At 62.8% G+C, this 25,097-nt stretch overlaps 4 protein-coding genes across 4 annotated transcripts; 1 reads left to right on the top strand and 3 right to left on the bottom strand.

Moving 5' to 3' along the window:
- Positions 1-277: 277 nt before the first annotated feature.
- BESB_074480 (uncharacterized protein) lies at positions 278-11,598 on the bottom strand (the record flags this gene model as incomplete). The annotated part of the gene is made up of 7 exons (XM_029365821.1): positions 278-1,565; positions 1,953-2,929; positions 3,076-4,086; positions 4,322-7,766; positions 8,181-8,936; positions 9,312-10,187; positions 10,313-11,598. 7 exons carry the CDS (start codon positions 11,596-11,598, stop codon positions 278-280), a joined length of 9,639 nt encoding a protein of 3,212 aa, XP_029218305.1.
- Positions 11,599-14,224: 2,626 nt separating this feature from the next.
- Positions 14,225-15,742, top strand: BESB_074490 (uncharacterized protein; the record flags this gene model as incomplete). The annotated part of the gene is made up of 1 exon (XM_029365822.1): positions 14,225-15,742. One exon carries the CDS (start codon positions 14,225-14,227, stop codon positions 15,740-15,742), a length of 1,518 nt encoding a protein of 505 aa, XP_029218306.1.
- Positions 15,743-18,179: 2,437 nt separating this feature from the next.
- Positions 18,180-18,398, bottom strand: BESB_074500 (putative transmembrane protein; the record flags this gene model as incomplete). Its single annotated transcript, XM_029365823.1, has 1 exon — positions 18,180-18,398. One exon carries the CDS (start codon positions 18,396-18,398, stop codon positions 18,180-18,182), a length of 219 nt encoding a protein of 72 aa, XP_029218307.1.
- Positions 18,399-21,097: 2,699 nt separating this feature from the next.
- On the bottom strand, positions 21,098-25,097 carry BESB_074510 (uncharacterized protein; the record flags this gene model as incomplete). Its single annotated transcript, XM_029365824.1, has 2 exons — positions 21,098-21,624; positions 21,896-25,097. The coding sequence occupies 2 exons, from the start codon at positions 25,095-25,097 to the stop codon at positions 21,098-21,100; spliced, it is 3,729 nt and encodes a 1,242-aa protein (XP_029218308.1).

The following is a 25,097-nucleotide window of genomic DNA, read 5'->3' on the forward strand; positions in this document are numbered from 1 at the left end:
AGACGCACACGCGCCTTCAACAGAGCCAGATAGAAAGTCATGGTGTTAGGTTCGCGCTAGTTGGGCGCACACAGCTAGGTAGGAAAGACACGTCACAGAGGCAGGCGGCCAGCAAGGCAGTGGAGAGGCGCCTGCAGAGACCGCGGCTGAGCTGCACATGCGAGGCCGCGTGCGCGCGAGCGGCAGCGGACAGAAGCCTTCCGCGTTTTTGAAAGACTGCCTGCGGAGAAGAAGAACAGCGGCCGAGAGGCGAGAGAGAGAAACAGAGAGGGCAGCTTTAGCTTCCTTTGTTGCTCTCTGTCGAAAGCGCCGTGACTTCTCGGAGTCGCTGGAGCGCAACGGCCAGGTGCTGCAGGCTCTCTTCTTCGCGGTCTCTGGCTTCCACTTTCTTCTTCATGTTCACTGCGCCGCGGAAGAAAACGCCCGTGTCGTCTCCGCTGCGGACGTGCCGCGCGAGCCTCCCTCCGACATCTGGCGCTTTTTCTCTTTCGCCGCCGTCGTTCGCTGGCCGCGCGCCGCGGCCGCTCTGCGTGGCTTCAGCGTCGCCTTCTCTGGCTGCGGTTGCTGTCTCCTCCGCGGGCCCCAGGCTTCCGGGCGCGACAGCCGCGTCGCTCCGAGCGCGCGCCCCCTGAGGCCGCCAGTCTCTCTCTGGCGCAAAGCCTCCCGCGTGGCGGCGCGCGTGCGTCTGTCGCCGCTGTTCAGACTTGCTGGGCTCGGTGGAGTCGCCGTCCTGGCTGAGCAGAAAGCGCACCGCGGCGGGCGCCAGCGCCTGCAGGGCCTCGCGGGTTTGCGGCCGCAACTCGACCCACCGCCCCAGCAGGCCCCAGACGTCCGCGCAGGCCGTGAGGAGCCCGAGGGAGGAGGAGACGGAGGCCCTCAGCGGCGGGCAGGTCAGCAGCGAACTCAGCAGCGCGAGGAAGGCCTGAAGCTCCTTCTCAAAGGCCCCGGGAAAGACTGTAAACGCGTCAAACGGCGCGGGCGGCGAAGACGCCGCCGGCGCGGAGAGCGTCGGACTCGCATCCGGCGCGTCGGGGGCGGCCGGGTCAGGTGCGTCTCGTAGGGGATCAGGCCGCCTGCGCCTCCAGGCTTCGCTTCGGCGAGCCCAGTAGGCGCAGTGGGCATCGAGCATGGCTGCGAGGGCGCGGGCGCTGAACAGCAGAGAGGCGAACTGGTTCGCGGCGCGCCTGGATAGCGAGCCTTGGAGGCCTTCCTCGCCCTCTGCGCCCGCGTCCCGCGCCTCGTCGGCTTTCTGCGCATCCGAGAGCGTCGCCACGAGAGACCGGCCCTGGCGAAGCAGCGCCAAGGTCGCGGCGCGCAGGAAGGCCGCAGTCGGGATGATCGCCCACGGGGCGGTGCCCCCCGCGGACGAGCCTGGAGAGACAGGCGGCGCCTCGGCGGACGTAGGCGAGGGCCCCGAGGCATAAGAGTCGCGGAGCGACGGAGACGATGACGGCGTGTGTTTCATCGTGTGCGGTCTCACGAGAAGCGCCACGGGCTGCAACGTGTGCTGCAGCTGTAGCGGTTCGAAGTCCAAGAGGTGAAGGGGGCACTCCACGGTGGCGGCCCTGAGGGTAGACACACTCGCAGACGACAGACGGCTTGGTCAAGAGCAGGCCCCAGGGGGAGGCAGGCATAGACTAAAAACATGAGACTGCGACATCCCCGTGGAGAGAGCGAGGCGAGGCCGCGTATCGAGGCGCTGAGCGGCCCGAGGGCTCCTAGGTCGCCTCTGAAGGCTATCAGACTATCCTGATTACCTTTGCTATACTGATGCATGGCGTTAAATTCGTTCTATATCCACAATAGCTATCAGCTTCACTGTGACGAAGCATGGCCAGCGATACCGCCGAGCGCGAGAAGCGCACTCTAGCCAGATTCGGGTCGCACAACCGAGCTCTCGGGCAAACTTGTTGCCGCGTTTGGGTTCGTTTCGGGGTCTCTTTGGAACTTACACAAGGTCAACGAGGCCACAGATTAGATGCGTCACGTGAGAGTTGATGAGGAGACTGAGAGTGACGCCTGGCGGCGCAAGCCAAGAGTCACTTTGGGGTAGATCTCGCGCATCGATGAGGCCTCTGAAAGGCCGGCAGAAGACCATTTCTTCATACCGCTTTCTGCGTCTCCTCTCTTCTCTTTCCTCTTCTTCATTCCTCGTGTGGAGACGCGCAGCCGTGTCGCCCTGTCCGTCCTTGCCTCGCTCCGCCAGCGCAGCCGCCGGCGGGCTGTGCGCCTGCGTAGACCCGTTCTGTGTATCGGCCTCTCCGCGTCTGGCTTCATCCGCCTTCGCTCCCTCTCTTACGTCCCCACACTCCAGCAGGGGGCCGGCGAGGCTGTCGTCGCTTTCGCCCCCGTCTGCTGGGGCCTGCGCCGCAGTGTCTTTGTGAATCGGTGCCGCAGCGCTTGCCTGCTCGAAAGGGGACTCGTCGCTCGGTGCCCCTGCCGCCCGCGGCGGAGCGTCTCTGCCCTTCCACCGAATGAAGCGAATGAAGGCGCCGCCTGTAGGCCTTTTTCGCTCGCTCACTAGGTAGTCCGTGAGGCTGCGGAGGCCGTCGTCTATCAGCTGGTCAATTGCCCCTCCATCTACGTCTTCACGGCGCGACTCTGCATCCTTACCAACCGCCGACGTCGAGCGGCTCGCCGGCGAGCCGCTCGCCGGCGGGCGACTCAGAAACGAGGCGGAGAGAAGCAGGCGACGCTCCTCGAAGCGGAGACAGGCGGAGAAGTAGAGCGCGAGTTTGTGGCAAAATCCGCCGGGCTTGCGCAGGTTCTCCAGCGCCAGTGCCCCGCCGAGCGGCACAAAGTGGCGCTCCCGCGCCTGAAGTTGCTGGCGGTCGACCGCCTCCAGCTCGCGGCGCAGCCCCGCGCGCTCGCCGCTTCCTTCCCACAGAGTCCCGTGCAGATGGCTCCAGAGCAAAGGCGAGAACGAAGCCTGGGCCGCCGAGTCCGCCGCGGGCATCGCCGCTGTGGGGGGTCGCGGTGCGTCTCGCCGGGGGCGCAGGCGAGCGGAGGTGTCGCCGCCTCCGCGACCGGGGCCGGCCCGCGCATCTGGGCCTCGCGCATGTTGTGCGAACCGACCTTGTCGAGGCCCCAGAGGACTGAGCCCAGCTCGCGGAAGTCGAGCCGACTGATGAACAGCTTCGGCCGCGCAAACGGGAAGAACGCTGCCCGCAGAAGCTCCGCAATCTGCGCCTTCGCCGGCGCGCCCAGGTGTGCCTTCTCCTCCATGGGAGAGAGGTCAGGGCGCGGCTGGGACGGAGTCACCGCGGCCGAGGCCGCGAGCGTCAGGGGCCGCTTCGCCGGCCTTGCCGCCGCGAGAGAGCCGTCTCCCAACGCCGAAGACGCCGATGCCCGCCTCAGCGCACACAGCACGCACGGCGATCCGTGAGAGGAAGCGCTTGTCTCGTCCGCGGCGCGCGCCGCGTCCTGGCGCGCAGGGGAGGGCTTGGCATGCGGTGCGAGTCGGGCCGTCTCGGGGCTGGCCTGGGGGCCCGCCGGGGTCTCCTTCGTGCGCGGGTTCGCGTCGAGGGTCGCGGCGGCCTCGGGGTCGTCTCCTGCCCCGCCGGGGCCCTGCCGCCTTCGAACGAGTCTCTCCAGAGCCTTCAGCGCCGCCGCGCTCGCCTCCGCCGCGTGGACGACAGAACGAGGGAACAGCACGAGTCCGTGCAGCGCCTCCGCGACCGCCGGAAGCAGCACAGAGCCCCAGGAGGTCGTGGAGAGGGCGAGTAGCGGCGCCGAAGTCCCCAGCGCCTCGGCGCACGCGGACTGCGGACGCGCGGAGGCGCCGGCGGACGAAGGAGACAGCAGACTCTTGTGCGCGCTGCAGAGGTGCTCCCAGCCGCCCGCAAGCAGATCTGCAAGAGCACCCCCCGGCGCGCGGCCCCGCGACGACGGCGTGAGCTGGGGCGTCATGCGGATCAGACAGTGAAGAAGGAGACAGAGCAGCGGCGGCTTCCACGCGAGAAGAGACAGCGAGGGCGGCGGAGCCGACGCGGAGGGCGGCCGAGAAGCCGACGGCGGGCGCAACGCGGGCGAACGAAGGAAAGGCAAATGGGAGCAGGTCACTTCGGTGAGGGTCGCGAAGTATCGCTGAAACGAAGAGAAAACAGGCACGCAGAAGAGCCGAAAGCAGCTGAAGCAGGAACCTGTTCGCAGGGACAAGCGGTTCAAACAGTACGAAATAGAAACGAGCATGCACGGCACACACACGCAGACACGCATATGTCCTGCTCTCCATACAGAGAGGAATGACACCTCGCCTGCACGCAGCCTGGAGGCGCGTCCCCGCTGAAGGCGATCGAAATTCCTTTGCGCAGTTGCGTACCTCGATGAGGTCGGTGGGATCCTCTTGCGGCGGTGGCCGGCGCGGGAGCCTTTCGCGGTGGTCAGGCTCGCCGGCGTCGCCGCCGCGTCTCCGTTTCGCGCGTTTCGCCGCGTCGCGCTGGCCCTTGCTGCGCTCGTCGCTGGCCTCGTCGCCGCGGGGCTCCGCCTCGAAGGCATCGGGGAGGGGCGCGGCGCCTCGTGCAGAGACGCGCAGAGTGGAAGCCGCGAACGAAGAGAAGGGGAGGGCTCGCCAGTGCGGCACCAGGGCGTGCGTGAGAAGCGCGAGGTCCGTCGGGGAGAAGCCACGGAACTTGGTTCGCGACGCCCAGTCTGTCGCAGCGAGGGCGAAGGCCGCAATCGCGTGCTCCAGCGAGGCTCTCAGACTCTGTTTCTCCTTCGGGGCCGGGGCTTTCGACCCCGGCGGCAGAGGCCGCGTGTCCCGCCTCGACTCGTCCCTGCCCCGTTCAGTCCCGGGCGCCCCGACGCCTCTGTCGAGACCGGCTCGCGGGCTGTGAGAGTCCTGCGCGTCTGCCTCTGCGTCCTCGCCCACGAGCTCGAGGTTCCGGAAGGCCCCACCCCGCCCCTTCTGGGAGAAGCCCATCCACCTGAAGAGGAAGGTGAGCGCCTTGCCGATGAGTTGGCCCTGGTGACTCCCGCGTTCGCTGTCCCCGGGCTTCTCGCCAGCCTGCCACGGGCGCCCTTTGCCGCGCCTGCTGCCTTCGACGTCTTCATCTCTCACCTTCTGCCAGCGGCTGCTGCTCTCTGCTTGGGAGCCGGTGTCTCCGCCCCCACCGCCAGGCGCTGCACGCGCCGCACCCGTCTCATCGCCCAGGTCTTCACTGGCGGCGCTCTCTCTGAGACGTTCAGCCATCTCGCGAAGCACGCGTAGCAGCAGCCGCGGACTGTCAGCCCTGTCTGCGCTGACAAGGAGGCGTTGGAGCAGCGAAAAGGAGAGCGACGCCGCGGGTGGCGGTGCCGTCTGTCTGTCTCCAAGAGGCGACTCCGGCGACCGTCCCGCTTGACGGTGAGACAGCGGCGACAGTGGGGAAAGCACCCCAGGAGGACCGGCCGCGGCGGGCGGCAGAGACGCAGGCGAAGGGAGGACTGGAAATGCAGTTTCGATGAGTTCTTCCTCTAAGCACCTCAAAGCAGGATTGGGTTTCCCCGGCTGGTGCAGAGACGACATGAAGCAGAAGAGCTCCGCCTTCTTTGTCGCGTCGTCTGGGGCTGCCGCACCAGCCAGAAAGGCCCCTGCCTGCGCCTTCAAGGCGGCATCGCGCGTCCCCGGAGTGAGCAGCTTCCCGCCGCCGCCAGCCTCTGCGTCACCGCTCTGAGCTTCATCCCAGCCAGCCACCGCCGACGCCGCATCGAGAGCCGAAAGCAGCAGGCGTCTGTGTCCTTCCTCTCGCTTGTCCAAGTCGTCGCGCCTGCGTCCTCCACTTCCCGCCACCTGCGGCAAGCTTCGAGCTCGCCCGGACTTCTCAGCGTCCCCTCCTTGGAGTCCGACTTTCACCGGGGCTACGTCGCCCTCCTGAAGGCGCCGGGAGTCTGCTCCATCTTGGGCGTTCCCTTCCTCCACCCTGCCCGCGTACGTGGCGTTTTCTCCGCTGCACGTCTGCGCCTTGTGCGTCTCGCGGTAAAGCGCGTCGATGGCCCTGCGCAGAGCGCCGAAGTTCTCCAGTGCCTGAGCGCTCGCGCGCGGCAGCCGCGCAATCAGCAGCAAGAGGAAGAGGAGGCTCTCCGTCGCAAGCGACTCGTATAGCCGCCAGGCGGACACAGTTGCCCGCTGTCTCTCCTCCGCTGCCCACCCAGACAACGGGGACGCTTTTCGCTGCTTGCCTCTGGCCGCCTCGCCCTCGAGGGTCGTTCCTTGCAGGTCGTTGAAGCCTCCGCCTTGGAGGCCTTGGCGCGCCGATCCGCTGCCTTCCGCGTCCGCTCTCCCCGGCACTTGGGGCTGCGGAGCTTCGCGACGTCGGCGCTCGGCTAGGAGTGCGAGCAGCAGGCGCTGGTGAAGGAGCGCCGCGTCGACGAGGCGCGTCAGCGAGGAGGGCGCCACCAGCGAGCCCACAGAGCCAGACGGAGACGAGGCCGCAGACGAAGAGAAATCCTCGCACTCGCCCAGCACGTGAAGAAGCGGAAACCATGTCTTCCCCGCGGCCAGCAAGCGCCGAGCTGCGTCAACCAGGCCGTCGTCTGAAAGCGTGCGCACGTTCGTCCGGATCTGCACAAAACGGCGGTCGTCCTCCGCTCTATCGCCTGCGAGGCCTTCGCGCTTCGCGTCCGGTGAGCGCTGAGCGGCGCGATCTTCGCCCCCGCTGCGTCCCGCGGCGGGCTCGTCCTCGCCGGCCTCCCTGACCCCCGCCGCGTCGTCTCCGTTCGCGGGCTTCGTCTCTCCGCTGCTCCGCATGTCGCCGGTGCCGCCTCTCACGCTGGCCTCTGTCTCCTGGCTCGCGGCCTCTCTGCCTTGAGCGACCGCAAAGTTTGGACTCGGCGCACCATTCGGCGCTGTCACTGAGGACGAGACGGTCTCTCGAGCTGAGCGCCGGCTCGGGGCAGCGAGCTGCAGACGCGCCGCCGCCTCGGCATCGGTGTCTGCCGCGCGTCCCGTCGCGACCCCAAATGCAGAGTAGCACGCGCCTTCCAGGCGTCGCGCAGCAGCCTGGTACGCCACCGCGAGGAATGCAGCGCTGGCCTGCAGAACGTCGCGCGACGATGACGGCGGAAACGTGTGCTCAAGGAGATGGAGAAAGGGGGCGACGCCTTCGTCAGGCGGCGTCCGTGTCAACGATCCGGTTTCTCTTGGATCGGCGCCGAGCTCCTGACCGCTGGTGCCTGGCCGTGAGAGCGCAGGCGACATCCCTGCGTACAGATCTCTTTCGGCATTCCAGTCGTCGACGAGAGAATCTCCGCTGTCAGACAAGCCCGGATAAAAAATTGTTTCGCGACTGCGTTCGTGCCGCCCGGGGACCCTCGAGCTTCCTCGCCCCCTCGCGTGGAAGCGTGAGGGCCCTGTGCCTTCAAACAAAGCTCCGAGTCGGCGCTCCCGACCGCCCCACCACCTGCCGAAGCTGCCCTCCCTGGCTGGCAGCTCACCCGCGCCCCACCGGTGACGACCGTATCTATGGATCCCAGCCCGGGCCGCCGACGGAAGCAGGCGCTGCGCCCGCGGGGCGAGCAGCAGCAGCGTGCTTCGAATTAGCGCCGCGGTATCCAAGCCCGAGGCCGCGGAAGAGGCGAGACGAGAGACTACGCGCAGCAGCACTCGCTGGAGACGCGTGCCGAAGCGACTGAGCCGTGGCGGCGGGCAGGGCGAAGACGGCGCAGAGGCCGCCGAGGCGAAGGAGTAGGAAAACGGCGAGAAAGGAGAAGACGAGACAGGGATGGCCAGGGAGAGAGAGAGCGACAGCAGAGAGGAGAGAAGTGAAGTCAGGTCGGACGTCTGAAGGCTGCAAATGGGAATGAGACATATCAGACGGAGACAAAGAGTGTGACTGAGGACCAATAACGGACAACCACAGTGAATTCCGGGAGACGACTGCGCCGGTCGCCGTTTCAAAGGCGACGTTGCACGACAAGAAAACGGCGAAAGCCCAGATCGCTTTCTCCGTCTCACGCAGAGCGGCCAGCGCTCCTCAGCACACTCGCGCCGCAACGTTTTTGTGGTAGCTGAGGAACACGACGCAGGAGGGCAGTGTCGCTCGCGCGCATGATCATCCTCTGCAAAGAGGGGCTGCCAAGGGGCTCTGGGTTGGTTTCATGTCATGGGCAGCCGTGTTAGCGCGTCTTTTACGAAGCAAACGTTTGGTCCTCTGGACGCATTCATACGAAGCGCAATGCGTGACTATCGTGGGAGCTCCTACCTCGTCACGTTGGCTCCCGAAATATCGATGAGCCGCTCGATGAGCCGCAGCGGCAGACGCTCCTTCGTGCCGCGTGTGCACGGCGGGCCGTTGCCAGTGAGCTGAAAGAAAAATGTCTCGCGTGAATGGTCCTGCTGGAAGCTGTTCAACGCACACGCAGGGATCTCCCTTCCGCCAGCCCCGCTCTCTCTCTCCTCTCTCGTCGCTCCTTCAGGGCCCTCGCGGTTCGCTGCCTGACTCTCTTCGAGGCGTGTGTCGCCTCCGCAGGCGTCAGAGTTCGGCCGTTTGTCCTCCTCGCTCTCCCCTGGCTGCCTTGAATGTTTTCCGCCGTCACCTGATGCGTCTCCGCTGTCGTCTCGCGCAGGCCCCGGAAGACCCGCCTTTGCTGCCGTTTGCGCCGACCGCCCAAGCGACTCCCGACGAGAGGTTGCAGGAGCGGAGGGAGAGGGTGACGTGGGCGACGGCGAGAGCGGTGAGGAGGGGAGGAAGGGAACGAGTCTGACTTCGCACTGGTCAAGTTGCGTGTACATCGCCAGGCACGCCAGCGCAGCAACTGCGGCTCGGCCGTCAACAGCCCCGTTCGCCTCCTCGGGCTGTTGAACCCGCAGGGCGCCTGTTTCTCTGGGACCCTGAGCCAGGGCGCGCGTCGGCTCACGCTGCCCAGACGGCGGCTCCAGCTGGCTGACCAAAAAGGCAAGAAACGAGGAGGCGTCGCTGCGGTACAGCCGCTGAAAGGCAGCGCGAAGTCGCACACTCCTGAGCGACAGCGAGAGAAAACAAAAGGCACAGCGTTGCCGCACAAACGCCTGTATGCAAGTAGGCCCGCAGGAAAGTTTGCTTCCCCAGAGCTCCTGGCGCATCCAGAATAGAAGCGAAAAAAACGCGACGGGAGGTTGCGCATTCAGAGATGAACGTATGAACACAGATAAACACAGAAAAGTGAAGAAAGAAAGCTGTGTGGGCCACACACTCCTTCGGCGATTATAGTGCATCGTAGATGATCGAATTCAAGCGGCAAATCGTCGATCCCTCGGTGCAACGTAACTCTTCCCCTCAGAGTCGCGCAGCCTTGATTTCTTTCGTGCGTCTGGAGTGACCTCTCTGCGCCTCCCTCCCTCCACGAGGACTCACCGAGGAGTTTCCGCGGACGGCAGGCCCTTGGCTCGGCGCGCGGCTTCGGCGGTGACGCGCGCGGCAGTCGAGGTTCGCCGCAGATGTAACAGCCTGGCCTCTCTGGCCTGTGGCGCGCGCCTTCTTCGAAGTTCTTCGTCCCTCGCCAGCGCCCCCTGCACGTCTCCGGCGGCCATTCCGCCCGCCGCCGGAAAGTCCGACGCGGCGCCTCGCGCGCGGCCCCCCGGGCGAGGCTTCTCCCCGAGCCCCGGCGCAGGAAAAAAAGCTGGCGAAGACACACGCGGAAGAGACGCGTACGGCTCCAAGCCGGCAGGCGCGGGAGACACGCGATGAGGGGAAGACGGCCGAGTCAACAGAAGAGGCAAAGACAGCCGCGGAGAGCCGCTGTGTCGGTCTTCTGGGGGCGTAGGAGGCGCGACGCTAGAGCCGCTGCGCGGGCCGCCTCGTCCCCCAAATTCGTTCCCAGGCGACTTTGCGGTGGGACTGCAAGACCTCGAGGGAGCCCACGCCGGCGAGCCGCCGGCGCACGCTCCGTTCCGTGCTTCCTCGTCTCGAGGTTCGCGTCTGCCTACTGTCGCCGCGTCTAGCAGAGCACGAGCACCTGCCTCGTGGCCTGCGGCAAGTCTCGGCTCAGCCGCGTGGGCGTTTTGGCCGCCGCGCGCACCTTCGCCTCCGCGCGTCTCTCCCCGCAGGCGCGACGCCGGGAACGCGCGCGCGCGGCCCAAGTCTTCCTCAGGCTCTGCCTCCTCGCCAGCCGACAGCCACCACCGCCGGGCGCCGAGCGGCGCGGGAAGCAGCGAGAAGCCGACTTGCCACCCCCTCTTCTCGCCGTCGTTTGCGGGTTGCCGGACCCAGGAACTGAGTCGGCAGAGAGCGCTGCGGGGGGCGACAGGCGACAACCGGCTGAGAGATGAGCGGGCGGCCCAGGCCACGGATCTGTCTCTCGGGCGCGAAAAAATAAAGGCAAGTCCCCCCGATTTCGCCAGGCGGGTGCAGCTGACCCCAGGCCCTGCGCGGCATCTCCACGGCGAGCGAGGAGGCCGTCGCGACCCCCCCCTGCACGATCTTCTGGCTCGCCTCCGCCCCTTTCGCCCGCGGCCGCAGGCGCGTCGGGCGAAACCGCCGAAAGGGCCAGAGAGGCCAGCGTCGCTGAGAACGGCCCCGGCGCAAGAGACGCTTTTGGGGGGTCTTCGAGGCAGGGCGCTTCCACGCATCTGCGGAGCGAGCTGGGCGCGCCGAAGGAGGGACGCCACTTGTGAATCGGCGAACTGGTTCCAGTCAGCAGCCTCGCTTCGCAGAGCACGCCGAGGGAGAGAGGCGAGAAAACGAGCGTGGAGAGAAGAGTTACAAACAGCAGGATTCCGAACCACGGGACTCGAAACGAGAAGGCAAACGCAGATCTGCGATACGACAGAACACGCGCCGGTCGCGCACCTGCGCGGCCGCGCTTCAAGGCAGGCGCCCAGGGCGCCTCCTGCCTCCTCAGCAGCTGGCGAGTCTGCCTGCGGCTTGGCTTCGCCAAAGTCCCCAGAGGTAGTGGGGCAGCGGAGGCAGGTGACTCTGCGGCAGAAGAAAACAATTCGTGAGGGGAGATCGCGGCTGAGCGGCCGGGCGACGAAGGCGGAGCAACGGGCGAAAAAGGGCATCGCAGAGAAGGCGACGCCGCTCGAGACTGAGAGACCGATTGCGGCTGCAGAGAACGAGGAGACGGCCAGCGACGGCGGCAAGCGCAGATCGGCGCAGGCGAAGGAAGAGGCGACGTGCCAGGCGACACGATGGGAGTCGCGGAAAGAGACAAACGAGACATGCCGCGACGGGGCGGCGGAGGGCCGCGAGTTACCGAGACAGGCGGAGACGAAGAGACGCACACCCCAGGCGACGCGGCGATCGAATCATCCAAGACACGCTGCGAAGAGGTAGACGAAAGAGATGCGTCAGGCGCCCAACAGACGGAAGGCGCGAGCCGTGCCGCGCTCGGGGAGAACAAACGGAGTCGGGAAGAAGAGACCGGAGCCCCGAGGCGCGCAGCAAAGACAAAAATCGAAACGTCTGCGGAAGCCGAGCAGGGAGCAGCAGGAGAGAGGACGACGTAGGGAGACGCGGGAGAAATCCACGGAGGATCTGAGGCGGGCGAGGCAGCAGAGCGCCCAGGAGGAGACCCAGGAGCCAGAGGGCAACCCCTCCGCGACTCCGCGGCACACCTGAAAGCTGCAGCCGCCCGTCGACTCTCCCTTCGTCTCACTCTCCGCCCCGATGGGGCGGGCTGGCGGCGCTTCGGCATGGCCATGGCGTGTAAACTGCCTTAGCGAGGCATTGGTCAGTCCCACGCAGACTCAGCGGGGTAAGCACGCATATACACGCATGAAATCTTGCATCCGTGCAGACTACAGGGGAAGGAAAAGACAGCGAGCTGGCTCACTGACGCGGCGCATTACAGCTGTATGGCACTTGAACTCTCGCCTCTTCGTCTCGCCGCGAGCGTATTTACTGTGCCCCGCTAAGAGCGTCCGCCGCAAAGCCGCTCGTCGCGCACCTTCCTAGGTGTCCCCTCAGTGCGCCGCCCATCACTATGGTCGCGAAGTCGCCCCCCTTACAGATCGTCACCCGAGCTGCGGGAGCCCCAGGGAAATAAAAAAAAAAGTGGAAGCCAAACAGAGCGCCAAGCTCTCAGCGCGTGCGTGATCAGACGTCCGCGTTGACTCCGAACGATCTGCGTCCGCGGCGAAAGCCCCGCCTGTACACTGGAGCCTCTTCAGGGTTTCGCCTCCTCTCCGGCGAGTTTGACTACGCTTCAAAAGCCTGAAGGACTCCGACGTCGAAATCGTCTGTCGAACCTGAGGAGGCGCATGGCAGTCGCCCTCGTGCCTCGTAGGTGTGGACTGACAGAAGTAACACCTGTAATTACTTGGAGTACAACGGCAGTGGCAACTAGAAAACCAACGTTATAAGATGAATTTGGATTGAGAATTAAAAAAAACCGATAAAGCTCGGGACACACTCATAAATGGGCTGTGGAACTCTGCGTGAAGTCGCGGAAGGCCGCGGCTCTATCTGGTCGCGCACACAAAACAAAAACATCAAGCGTGTACGAGCCGGGGAGTCGATACTTGGAGACTGGAAGGCGGGAAAAAACGATCTAGAAAGACGAGAGGAAGGCAGACAGCAATGGCAGTACGAGGATACTGCGGGGAAGGAGTTCTTCAGAGACAATTGCGAGGGAGAGCAGAAGGGAAGGACAGCAGACCGGAACAGCGTGGCGATGCAAAAGAGAAGGAAGCGCGAGAAGCAGACAGAGAAGAGAACTCCTTGGGATACGGAATGCAGAGGAAGCATGGGTCCTCTGTGGCGCTGCCGTTCCGTAGAGAGGCTAAAGGCTCCGCCACTCCTATGGCAGGCGGGCATCCCTTAAAAGGCCTCTGGAGGCCAGGAGTGTTAAGAAAGACACTAGATTTTTTTTAAAAGATAGGTGGAGCGCAAGCCAAGCGATCGCCGGCAAGGGTATATCAAGGCCCAGCTGCCGTCCGGAAGCATCTTCGACCAAGACTGCGATGGGAGGTTTCTTCCCTCTTGGATGACAAGCACAAATCTGCGGTCTCGCTGCAGGACCGAAGCACTACGGGACGAATGAACACGCAAAAGCTGCGACAAAGACAAAGGCAGGCGAAGGCCCTCTCACAAGATGCACACTCTCCCGCCTCTGGGGGAGCGGATGAAAGATGGGCGACGAGTAACGAACCAAGAAGAGGAAAGGGAGTCACAACGCCGACACAAGCAGACCTCGTCTCTGGGAGTGAGTAGAGAGTTGATGCCTGGGGAGAGAATGAACTGCTCCTCACTGGAAGGCGCTAATAACGAAGAAAAAACAATGTCGATGATCCCCCCTGCGGCGCGGTCCGTTTCGCACCGAGACACCGGGCGAAGTCAGGCGATCCCAGGTGTATGTACACCTGATAATTTAAATGAGATTAGCGAAAAATTGGGTAGAGCAACTGGAAATTGTGCTGCGGTAAAACTGGCCTCGTCGAGTCAGGAGCTCTACTGCTTCTTCGTCCCACCGCCGAAAAAAAAGCAAGACAAAACAGAGGCGGAAAAGACGCGACACACCGGAAAAAGTAGTGACCAACAGGACGGGCCACGGAGACACGCGTCCGCATCGAGGATACAGGCTTTTCTCAGATACAGATGCACGCCTTGCACATGCGTTGCGTCTAGGCTCGTGATCTCTCCACAATGTTTTAAATGCTTCATGTCTTGTATCGACTTTCCGAGGAGTTCTTTCTGCGCGACGACCCCAAATCTTCTAGAACGGGCGTCGTATCGCTGTGTGTTCGCCGACGCATGCGGAGCACCCGCGACTTTAGCTGCGTGCCCTATCAGGTCTCTTGGCGGATGTTGTTGCTGAGTTTCCAGATACATCCCCTCCTTTATGCCTTAATCACGTTTTCAGCTGAATTCGAGTGGTACTCGAGGCAGAATAGCTCGAAGGCACTCCTCATTCACTTGTCTTTGCAGCAGTGTCCGACTGCAGTGTGCTGTCTCCAGAGATATTCCCGTGCACATACACCAAAAGGGCGGTCTGTTACCTCGCTCAACCCCCCGTACTCTCTTATCTCCATCCTCTTCTATCAGATTAGAGGCTTGTGGATGGCGCACGAAATCGGTTGCCTTGCCTAAAATTAGCGTGTAGGCATTCTAAATCTTGCGTGCAGGTGGTGTGGTTGCCGGTCTATGTGCGTGTGAAGCTTGGGCTGTCACCTCACGTCCCCGCCGCTTCACTGTTTTTGTCTAAAAGTCTTCCTGTTGGCGCGGCTGATACCACTCTCGTCTGCTGCGGCCATATTTCGTCTTTCTGTCGGTCTCTCTCTCCCTCTCTCTCGCGTTCCCCGCCCACTCTCAAGCCATGAAGATTCGCAATGCCCGCTTCTCCCTTTCCGTGTTCTTCGTCTCTACGTCTGGTCCGCGTCTCCATTTGTCTCCTGGGGTTTGTCTGGCTCCTTCTTTCTTTCTCTTCTGAGACGAGACGGCGATCAGGCGCAGAAGCCGGTGTGGTCCGTGACCGACTCAGCTCGTCGTCTCGCCTGCCCCTGCCGTCCCTGTTTCCGGCGCGTCTCTCGCCTCTCCTTCTCCCTCGCCGCCACCGGTATCCAGGAGGGTCGGGCCGACACGCGCATCTTACAAATGAGTGGAAAGCACTTACTTCCCAAAATGAATGGAAAGCACTTGCTTGCTACCCAGCCGTAGCAGCAGAAGCTCGCGCGGACGACCATGAGGACGCGCGCGCGTGTTGGGGGGGTGAGGGAGGCGGTGCATGCCGACAGGCCACACCGGCGCGTGTTTCCGCCTTAGAGAGCTTCGAGTTTGTTGCGCCGTCTTCTCCTGAGACATTGTTTCACCAAGTTTCTGGTCCTGCAAGTCCCTACTCCCGCCTCGCCTTTGTCTCTCTTTCCGCGCCTTTTCGAAGCCTCTCGCCCTTCGCGCCGCTGCCTCAGCGCCTCTTACGTGCCGGCGTCTACGGCGCGAGGTGCGTCTCTCTGTCTTGGTTATCGTTTTCTCCGCGAGGCTTCTCTGCCCCTGTCAGTTCCCCGTTTTTTCTGGTCTCCCTCCGTCTGTCTGACGGCCTCTCTCTTGGCTCTCCCGCCTTGCCTTCTTTTCCTTGTGGTGTTGTTTCTGTGTCCTCTCCTGAGGATTCTCATCTCAGAGCGTTCGCGGCGTCAGGCTCCGCAGTTGGCTCGTTGTCCGCCTCCGCAGCGGCCGCAGCGCGCGTCTCCGGCGCCTTCGCGGGCCCGGTCTCGCACGGCTATCTCGGCTCGCGGCGCGGCGGCGCGTCGCAGCTCTTCGCGCGGAAGCCGAACCCGAAGGCGGAGAAGCGCGCGCGGAATTTCCAGCGCGCGTTCGAGGAGCGCGAGAAGAATGCGGCGCGGGAGGCGCGGCGGCGGCTGCTGCGCCAGCGCGAGTGGTATCGGCAGCAGGAGGAAGACGAGCGTAGGCGCGAGGCCGAGGCGCGCATGCAGCGCGAGAAGACGGCCAAGTCGGGGGCGGAGGCGAAGGAGGGCGAAGCGCGAGGAGGGGGGGCGGCGACGCTGTCCTCTTCATCCTCCGCTTCCAGCCTCTCGACGGGCAGCCGCACGCTCACCGAGCTCGCCCAGCAGGCGATGTCGGCCTCAGGCGAAGGCATGCGCCACCGCGAGAACTGGGTGATTGTGGGCAGCACGCAGCGGAAGGCGCGCCGCCGCGACCGCCTGCCGTACAGCCAGCGCGACTTTGTGAAGAAAGTCTTCACTCACTTGGCTGAGGAGGAGCTCGAAAAGGAGGTGCGCAAGGCAGAGAGAGCCTGGCGCGGAGACATGCAGCTCGACGAACTCGAGGAAGAGCTGGGCGGGCCTGACGCACTGGCCCCTGGCGGCGGAACGGCTGGAGGCTTTGTGCGGTGAAACGTCTGGCTGGGTGTGAAGCTGTGTCCGCACAGCTTTTGGGGGGCGAGCCACACAAAATCGACCACGCGTGTGTATATCTGCAGACGAATGTAATAGGATCGATACCGCCAATCGATGCCGCGTGGGCATCTGTTGTCAGATGGCCGCGCACAGGCGCTGTCGCGTGCGTGGATGCACATGTCGGGGTACGTGCGGGTCTCTGGAATTCAGCAGTTGTCTTGGCGCTGTGGGCGGCGTGTTTCAAGGCGTTTCGCAAGCAGTTCTGTGCGACGAGGCAGTTGGCTCGGGTGAGAGAGCGGCGAGGACGCGCCAGTCACTCAGGGCAGGTTTCGCCTGGACTTGTCCCCATGCGAATGCTGCAACTGTAGAGGGCTGAAACTCGAAACAGAGAGGGGTGGTCGAACTGTGCTGAAGCGCATTCCAACGACCAGGCGCCTGCTGCGCATTCTCTGTAGTTTGAGATCGCGCTGCTCAGCACAATACAGCAGGCACACAAACGGCTGAACGCCACAGAATGGACTGGTCGCTTGCCAGCGGACGGATTTTTAGCTTCTGCTCGCCGATACTCGAACGAGAGGGAGAAAGCCTTGCACTCGGCTTCGATTGAGAGAACACTCTCGAACTGAACAGGATGGGAAACATCGTGTACGCACCATCTCTCACCGAAAGAATTTCTAGCTTTAAGGTGACATAGCGCCCATGCGAGGACGAATCAAACTGCAGCGAAGTCTTCGTGACGTTTCGTGACTGGGATAAGCTTAGCCGGCCGTCTCTTCGGTTCCCTCACACGTTTTTGCCTCATCGGGCCGCGTGGCCTTCGTGCATCTGCAGATGAGCTTCCTGCGGCGAATATGATCCTCTATACTTCCTCGAAACACGCAAACATCCACACCGACTCTTACATTTTCACTTCAGTTTGACTCCGGCCCTAGTAAGTGCAACAGAGATTTTAGCTTCAGTTGAGACCTGATTGGTATTGCGAGCCTTATGTCTGCACGGAGACGATTTGTTAACCACTATTTGAAGACAGCGGTTACCTACCAGAAGTATAAAGCTTAAATCGAGTAACGGAAGGCTTCTGGTTCTCAAAATACTGAAGATGATTCCGGTTACAAATTGCAGACAAATTCTCTGTGACTGCACTGCGCCACCTCTCCACTGGGCAGCGTGTATCCGGTACAAAGAGACTTTCATGATCTAAACCAGCAGTCCAACTGGTAGTGTAGATGCTCCCCAGACAGAGGTAGTGTATACGATCTTCGGAAGCCCATTTGAATGCAAGATGAAAGCTAGCGTCAGTTGCTATTTGCTTGTATTGCATGCCTGGTGACTTAAACAATCTTTGACTGGATTGTATACACAGGGAGCACAGCTTCCTGTGTATACAATCGAGTGCGCTGCCTTGGGCATTGAAACTAACCCACAGTTCAACCTTGTGTTTCCTTTATCCTATAAAAACTGTATTGCTCCTGGTACTTGGAGGCCATACTACCGCCACGAAGGGAAGTGTACTTCATCTAAAAACCCCGCTGGACTGCGTAATACAGCTAAAAGTGTCTGCAATTATCAAAGTCACAGCAGAGAAAAATGCTCGGAATGGGATGTAGCTTTATCTTTTATGTTGTTTTGTTAACTAGTAACCGATGTGGAATAATTTCTTAAAAGAAGTAGGGTATTGAACACCTACGCTAATCCGCGGGCCCTCCGGAGACGCAGTGCAACTGTCGCAACAAACAAAATTGCAAGCAGGTCTACAGTCCAGGAGAGGATCTTTGCCCAAGCAGAGCGAACGCCCTCCGCAAGTCTAGGAACGCAGTGCCGCGAGGGGCGTGAAAGAGAACTCTCTCCTGACCGCCACGTCACCCCAGAGAGAGAGGTTCATTCTTGCCAGCAGGCGCGCAAACGCATCCCTGCCTGCATAGAATCATCCCGTATACAGAAAATTACGTCTACGCAACCGGCTCAGACGCGCAGATCGCCGCTCACGCCGACTGTAGATACACAACCCAACACGCCAAGACCTGCTACACACTCCCATTGGCGGGGGAATAGACTGCAGCCCATCAACGGCGCGCCCGACGACCGCCCGTTTCGTTGCCGTTTAAATCGTTTAACAACGCTGGAAGGGCACGTCGCGCTACTGGCATGCGCCGTAGAAGCAGCTGGCGGCTGTATGCAACCTCCACGACTTTTCTACTCTCTCTCTACGCGATGCGCAACGCCTGGACGCCCAGCAGAGCAAAAAAAACGCGGTCTGAGAGACTTCTGAAGCGCGGCGCCTGCGAGCGGAGGCTGGGTGGGCGCCGACCCCCGCGTCTTCCCCCGTCTCCCGCGCACCATCTCGTGTGCTCTGAATGGATCCCTATCATCGTTCGTCCATTCAACACGGCATCTGTCTCCTCATCGAGGCTGTCGCTCGCCTCCCGTGCGGTTGTCAGCGAAGAAAGAGAGTTGAGAACGCCATGAGGACGCATGCAGCGGAGACATAGCCAGAAAGTCGGTCGCCGAGGACCGCGAACTTCCCCAGCACGCCTTTGAAGCCCGGTTGCTTGTTGTCGATTAGAGACGGAAAGCGCGGCCGCAGATACGTGCATGTGCAGATCGCCAGGAGGACGACCGTCAGCATCGACTGGAAGTTGAAGAGCGCCGACATGGTGAAAATCGTGAAAAAGACACGCGGAGCAAAGACTAAAGGGCCAAAGACGGAACCCACGTCTCCAACGGTGGCAGAAGAAGAGAACAGAGCGAAAGAAGACGCACTCAGGACCTGGCAAAAACGGAGAAAGCAGCGAGACACACGCGAAAGAGGAGACAGACAAGGAGGGGGAGAAACGACCTCCGTACAGACAATGAGAAAAAGACAGTGCGGAGAGAGGTCGTCGTGGAGGTCTGGAAAGTACTCGGAAGTCAAGAGCCGGACGCCAGCACAGAGAAGACTTGAGAAAATATGGAAAACAAGAGATGAAGTGCACAGGACAGGCAGAAAGGGCAACAGGTCAAGCACAGGAGTGTACCGCAGGAAAACCTGCGCGTGGAAAGAGGCTTCGATCTTGGCGCGGTAAATGCAAATCCCGACGAAAGAAGCAGCCCACCAACAAAACACCGAAGGACAACGTAGAAGAGAGAAGGGACGGAGAGGAAAAAGAAAGACAGGAAATCTTTACTACGCACGAGCACAGCGGCACGCGAGACAACGTGCGGCAGACACACCTCTCCCTCTGCGAACTGCTGCCTCTTTATTGTTCCCTCGAAGGGCTTCAAAGAGATCGTTCTTGCATTTTGAGATACGGAATCCCCTTGTTTTAGACTTTGTATTCCACGACTTTCCGCTTGTGAAGTGTCCGCGTCTTTACGTTCGCTCTTCAAAGTCGCGGCTGCATGCGCCCGCCGCGCACACCAGACTGCGTTGCCGGGTGACTCCTGGCAAGGCGGCGGCTTTGACGTAAGAATCACGCCGCTCAGAAGATTATGACTCCGTTTTTATGCTCTCAGAGTATCCCATGGGCGTGTGCTTGCATCTGCGCTTGGATTTAAACTGGCGGATGGCGGATGTTAACTGCAATCCCTTTTGCGAATGACTTGACGACCCGCTCGTTCGTTGGCGAATACTTCAAGCCCCATGGTACACATCCCCAATATTTGTCCGCCGACAGCGAGCCGCTTGCAACCCAGGGAGGATGAAAATCTCCCAGACAGACGCAGTATCACGCACAGCCAAGGCAGCCGGATCCCTATAAATCAAGACAGAGTCTTCAATCGAAGGCCGGTGCACACGCACGTGGCCCGGGCGCCGTCTCGGTCTATGGCTTCATCCAGGTGTATCCCCAGCCGAATGCTACCTCTTCGAAAAAGGCAAATATGCATTTCCAACCCCAGAGATAGACCAACGCGGTGTGGGTCTGCGTGCACCGGTGTGCTTCCGAAGCGGGGGCGTGAGCACATGCAGCAGGCTCGGCTTCGCTGCGCGGACGACAGAGGCCGTGTGAAACGGCTGTTCATAAATCTCGCTTGACTCAGATGCAGGCATGCACACAGCAAGATATCAACAAACACATACAAATAACTGCCCGCCGTTGCAAGCCCGTGGCGCTACCGCGTCGATATGGCAACGTAGAGAGTGTCTCTTCGGGGTGTAGAGGGAGACTTAGCACCCAAGCCAGACACGCGCTCTCGCCCTTTATCCCAGTGTTGGGATATTCCGCAGCGACAGTGAAGGCGATCCTCGTGTATTCCACGACTCCCTCCACGAACTGCTTCAGTACGTACCCTAAGTTGAGGCACCAACTTCCCGGCTAATAGTAGTCAGCGGATGCTCACGCCGTCGCGAGTCCTGTGAGCCACCGACCTGATGATTCGAGCGACCAGGCGTGAGAATCGGGACAGCGCCCCACACTTACTGTGTTGCACTTTTTTGAAACCATCCTTCGCTGCCCGAGGCATCTGCAACATATCGGGAAGGACGCTGGAGGTGTCATTCCTGCGAAGGAATTACACGCACCGGTCCTCCGCGACTGGCCTCGGCAGAGCTTTCGCAGCGGGCTGCCCACGCTGGCAGGAGGAAACGTCAGCTACGGCGCGCAGAAAGGATGCTTAAACAGGTTGTGGTGGAAGAAGAAACGCGGCAGATGAATGCGGAGTAGCCTTGGTTTGGGCGGTCTCCCACATAGCAAGCTGGCCGTGCCGCAGAAAGTGCCGCCGCATGCATTCGTGAAGAAAAGGGTGTGCGGTCGCTACCCGTAGAGGCACGCGCCTTTAGGAATCTAGTACGGCGGCGGAAGCTCGCGACTTGCGTGTTTGTTCAACGCGCGGGGTGATCGGGGTGTCTCCGTGTCGCCGGATGGCGAAGGAAAGGAGAGTTTGAGAGTTTGAGGTGGGTCGTTCTTTTTTCCAAAATAGACCAGTTTCCCCGAGGTGTCAACAATCGAAAAAACGCGATAGAAACAAACAGACAGTTCGAGGGAGCGACCTAGCAAGGGACGAAAAGACAGACGTGCGCCGGTGGAAAAAGACATGCCACGAAAAACCAAGAATGGACTCTTCTTGAGTCGCACGCACCCCTCCCCCCCGCCCCCCCCCTCGCTCCCCCGTTCGCATCCACAGATTCCCTTGCGTTTCGCGAGGAAACGCTTTTCTGCCACCTAGAGACCTGGATGCACTCCCGCAGTCTCCAGTCCTCTCCGCACCGCGGTGTACGTGCAGTTCAAAAACCTGATGCACTGCAGTGCAGTTTAGGATAAGAGACAGACTTGAGAAAAGAGACCGCCGGCAAAAGCAGCCAGGCACAGACGCGTTCACTGTTCCCGCCACGTAGTCGCACTATTTCTCTCGTACGCGCAGCGCGAGGGGAGTCTTCTAGTAGGAGATCTGCCATCTCGTTACGTCGTTCTCGCGCGCCGCTCTGCGCTCGCGTCTGCCTCTTCGCCGTCCACTGGCTGTGCCCTCATCGTCAGCCCAGTGCCAGGCGTCGGCGCCAGCCAAGAGGCTTCTGCGCTCCGGGTCTTCCTCGCGCCTCGCGTCGTCTCGCTCTTCTGCCTCGCCGCCCCACAGCGTCTCGTAGATCCGCCGGCTCGGCGTGACGTACGCTGGCGGGTGCCGCGCCTTCCTGCTCCTCCGCGAAGAGCCGTGGCTCGACTTGCGCGAGGCGCGAGAAGAGGCAGACGACGTGGAAGAAAACAGCGCCTCGCCGCAAGAGAGGAAGGCCGCCTGCGACGCGGCAGAGGATCCGGGCGCCGCGCCCCTCTCGGCCCGCCGCCCCCACGCCAGGCGGTCGCCGAAAGACGAGAGTGGCAAAAACGGCGAGGAAGAAGAGACTGACCCGCAGGTCATGGCGCTCGCCGCTCGCAGCGACGAACGGATCGCCATCAAATCAGAGGGCGCCTCTGCAGGAGACACACGCAGGCAACCCGGCACAACGCGGCTTAGGGACAAGACGTGAAAACACGAATCTGCAGCGAGGACGCGCGACTTTTTTTCAGATATCTGCGAGGCGAACTGCGCCTGGCGCAGAATGCCAACGCCTGCGACCTGCCTTCCCCGACGACCAGCGAGGCAAGCATCCCTCCTCCGGCTGCCCTGCCCAGCTCCCCCGCCTTTCCCCCCCTCCGCCTGCTTTCGCGGTCATCGGGTTTCCTTTTTTCTTCCGCATCTCACCTGAGCAGCAGGGCCCGTTGCACGTCTTCGCCCGCGCTTCCCGCAGCTTCGCCCTCGCCTGCCAGTGCAGCGTGAGGAGGTATCCGCAGACCGAGCCGACGAAGACAGCGAAAGGCAGGTACAGCAGCCACCTGGCCGCTGGCGCGCCGAACTGGGTTCGGTGCTCCTGTTCTCCCTCTGCGCCCGCCTGATCGTCCTCCGCCGACGCCGCGTCGCCGCTGCCCTCAGTTTCCGTCGAGCCTCTCGAGTCGGGCGCGCCCCCCAGAGGCGACGCCACGAAGGCCGTCACTCGGCTCCACCAGCCTTCCTCCGCGGCGCCGACCGCGGTCGAGTCCGCGGCCGCGGGCTCGCCGCGGACGCTCGACGCCTCCTTTCCATGCCCCTCCACCGCCGTCCGCTCCGCGCCCTCGGCGGGGCCAACTGTTCCCACGGTCTCCGCGTGCGGGCGACGGCGCATGAAGTTCAAGTGGGCGACTTGCCTGGCCAGCCAACTGAGGACTTTCTCAGGCACACTCGGGCTGTCGACAGTCCAAGCTGACCCCCCCCCCTGCGCTCCGGCGGGCTCCACCTGCTGCGTCTCGCCGGCCTCTTTCGCGTCCGCGGCCTTAGGTGCAAGGCCCTCAGGTCCCACGCACTTCGCCGCATGTGCCCGGTTCGCTTCCGCCTCTCCGCTCGCGGGTGAAGCGAGCGGAAGCTGCGCAAGTGCCTCGGCACCGATAGGAGGCGGCGCGCCGAGGTGAACTGCGCCGAAGGCGAGTGGGTGCGTGTCCAGGCGGCTGGTGTACAGACAGAGCGCGAGGTCGACCGGGAGATCCTCGCCGCGCACAGACAGCGAGAGCGGCACGGCAATATCCAGGAAGGCGTCGCCCTCTTCGTCGCGCAGTTCAGCCTCCACGGCTTCCGCCTCCTCGTCGCCCCTGGCTCTCGCGGGCGAAACGCCCTCTTGCTTTTCGCGTTCTACCCAGCCCGCCTCCACGCGGCGGCGCGGCTCGGAGGGCCCGCGCGACCCCAGGTACGGGCGCAGAGGCGTCAGCGCCAGCGTTTGGCTGGCAAAGTGTCCGTCGCACCCGCCAGACAGCTGCGGCTTCACCACGAGGAGCGCAGAGCTGAGCGCGGCCTTCATCGCGGACTTTGTCAACGGCGCGGAAATACCAGCCGACGCATCCGCGGTGCCGACAAGGCCGCCGGCTCCCTGCCTCGCTGCTTCGTCGTGCGCCAGACGCGCACCTCCGCGCATGGCGCGCCCCGCACGGTCTTCCGCCTCCTCGCCTGCGGCGTCCAGCCGCCCGCGCGGTCTCCGCTCCAGCGAGTCACTCAGAGTCTCTTCGACTTCGTCCCCTGGCCCGCGGCACATGGAGCCCAACAAGACGCCCGCGCCGGTATTATGGCTCTCGCCGATCCGGCGCCCCGTGTGTCTCCGGCGCCCACTCGCAGAAGACGCACACAAATTCGCGCTGTCCGCATCTGAAGATGAGATTTCCATCGAGGAGGAAGCAAGGTCTCTTTGCGTATCGGCAGCGGAAGTCGGGCTCCTCTCCGCAACGCCCGCTGCGTTCCTCCCGCCCAGCGGAGATCCGCTTCCAGCCTCTCGTTCAGCCTCCCGATCCTCAGGGCTTCGGCGAGGAGCTCGCGAGTGGCCCCAGAGTGCATGCGAGGTCACAGGAGGCATCAGGCGGAGCGGCAACAGGAAGTTGACGTCGTAGTTCCCGTCGAGCGACATGGCGGTGGGAGCTGCATGCAGCACGTGAAGAACGGACAAACTCGACGCGCCCTGGAGCTGCCGCGCGTCGCCTCGCGTCGCCGCTCTCCCTCCGCGGTCCTCTCCTTCTCTGTGAACGACGCCTTCGGCAGTCTCTGCAGAGGCAGCAGAGGCCTCGCCCTGCGGACGCTGGCCCCCAGCTCTTCCTCCTCCAAGCTCCACCTGCGGTTTTTCACACTCGGCTCTGCCTCGCGTCTTCTGTCCTTCGCTCCCTTTGCGCCCCCAAGCACACGCGTCGGGCACGTGGCCAAAGGCGACCGCGACGGAGACAGTCTTCGCCGCGCGGGCGTCTGCCGCCTCCGGTCTCCTTCCAGCCGCGGCCTCTGCAGGCGCCGATTGCCGCTCGCCGTCGACGCCGGGGAGCGCAGTGGATGCGGACGCGAGGTCGGCCGGGGGGAGCGGGTCCGCAGGCGACGCCGAGTCTGACAGACTGGCAGACGGCTGCGGCTGCGCCCAGTTCATGCAGACCACGACGTCCTGCCCCCACAGTTCGTCGGTTGGGGCGCTGAAGGAGACAGAATAGATTCTCTGGGCGGCGCCTCCGCGGGCCCGCGCGCTGCGCGCCCTCTCTTCCGCGTCCTCAGCCGGACTGGCGAGCGTGGGAGACTCCCTCGCAACCGGTGGAGACGCACAGGGATCCGCAGAGGTCGCGTCTTTGGCTGTCTCCTCTGAGGGAGCGGCGCGGCTCGCTCGAGTGTGAAGAGAGAAGATGGGGGACGAAGGGAAGGAGGAAAGCGCGCCGCGAAGCGAAAGCTGCACGCCCCAGCCCTCGTCGGGGTCGCTGGAGGCCTGGAGGAGCCCTTGAACGGGCAATGCAGACATATCGGGAGGCGTGGGCACGAGAGTGGAAAACGAAGCAACCCGCCGCCGCGTGATGCTCGTTGCTGAGAGTGAATTTCGCGACAAAGGAGAACTTCCGGCTGGCTTAACCTCCCCCTGTCCCTCGGCGTGTGCCGCGCTCAACTGTGTATCAAGCTGCGACCAAAGAGACGGAAAACTCTGAGGCGTCGAGTCAAACGAGCTCTGCTCCTGTGCCCCCTGCTCCCTGGCGCCTCCGGGTGTCTCGACAGCTGCCGGCGTATCTACACCGGACCAGGGACGCCGCGCCGCGTCTCTCACTGGCGAAGAAGAAGCGGCGGAGCCGCTCCCTGCGTCCTCCGCAGAACTTCCGTAGTGAGTCAGAGAAGTTTTAGCAGAGGCGCTGGGGGAAGAGAGTGAAGACGAGTGAGACGAAGACGTGATGTGCGACCGGGCGGGCGGCGGCGCCGGTGTATGGACACCCGGCAGATGCGGCGGGGCCGGAATCGTTGCAAGGGGGGAGGACGATGGAGGCCTCAGAGCCCAGACGGCAGCTGGCCATCTCGGGGAAGAAGAGAGAGAGCAAGAAAAAAGCGAGAAGGAAACAAGGATGCAGCCTACTGCGAGGCGAGTCGCCCTCTCCAT

Source organism: Besnoitia besnoiti (genome assembly GCF_002563875.1).
Source record: "Besnoitia besnoiti strain Bb-Ger1 chromosome Unknown contig00007, whole genome shotgun sequence".
Taxonomy (NCBI): Eukaryota; Apicomplexa; class Conoidasida; order Eucoccidiorida; family Sarcocystidae; genus Besnoitia; species Besnoitia besnoiti.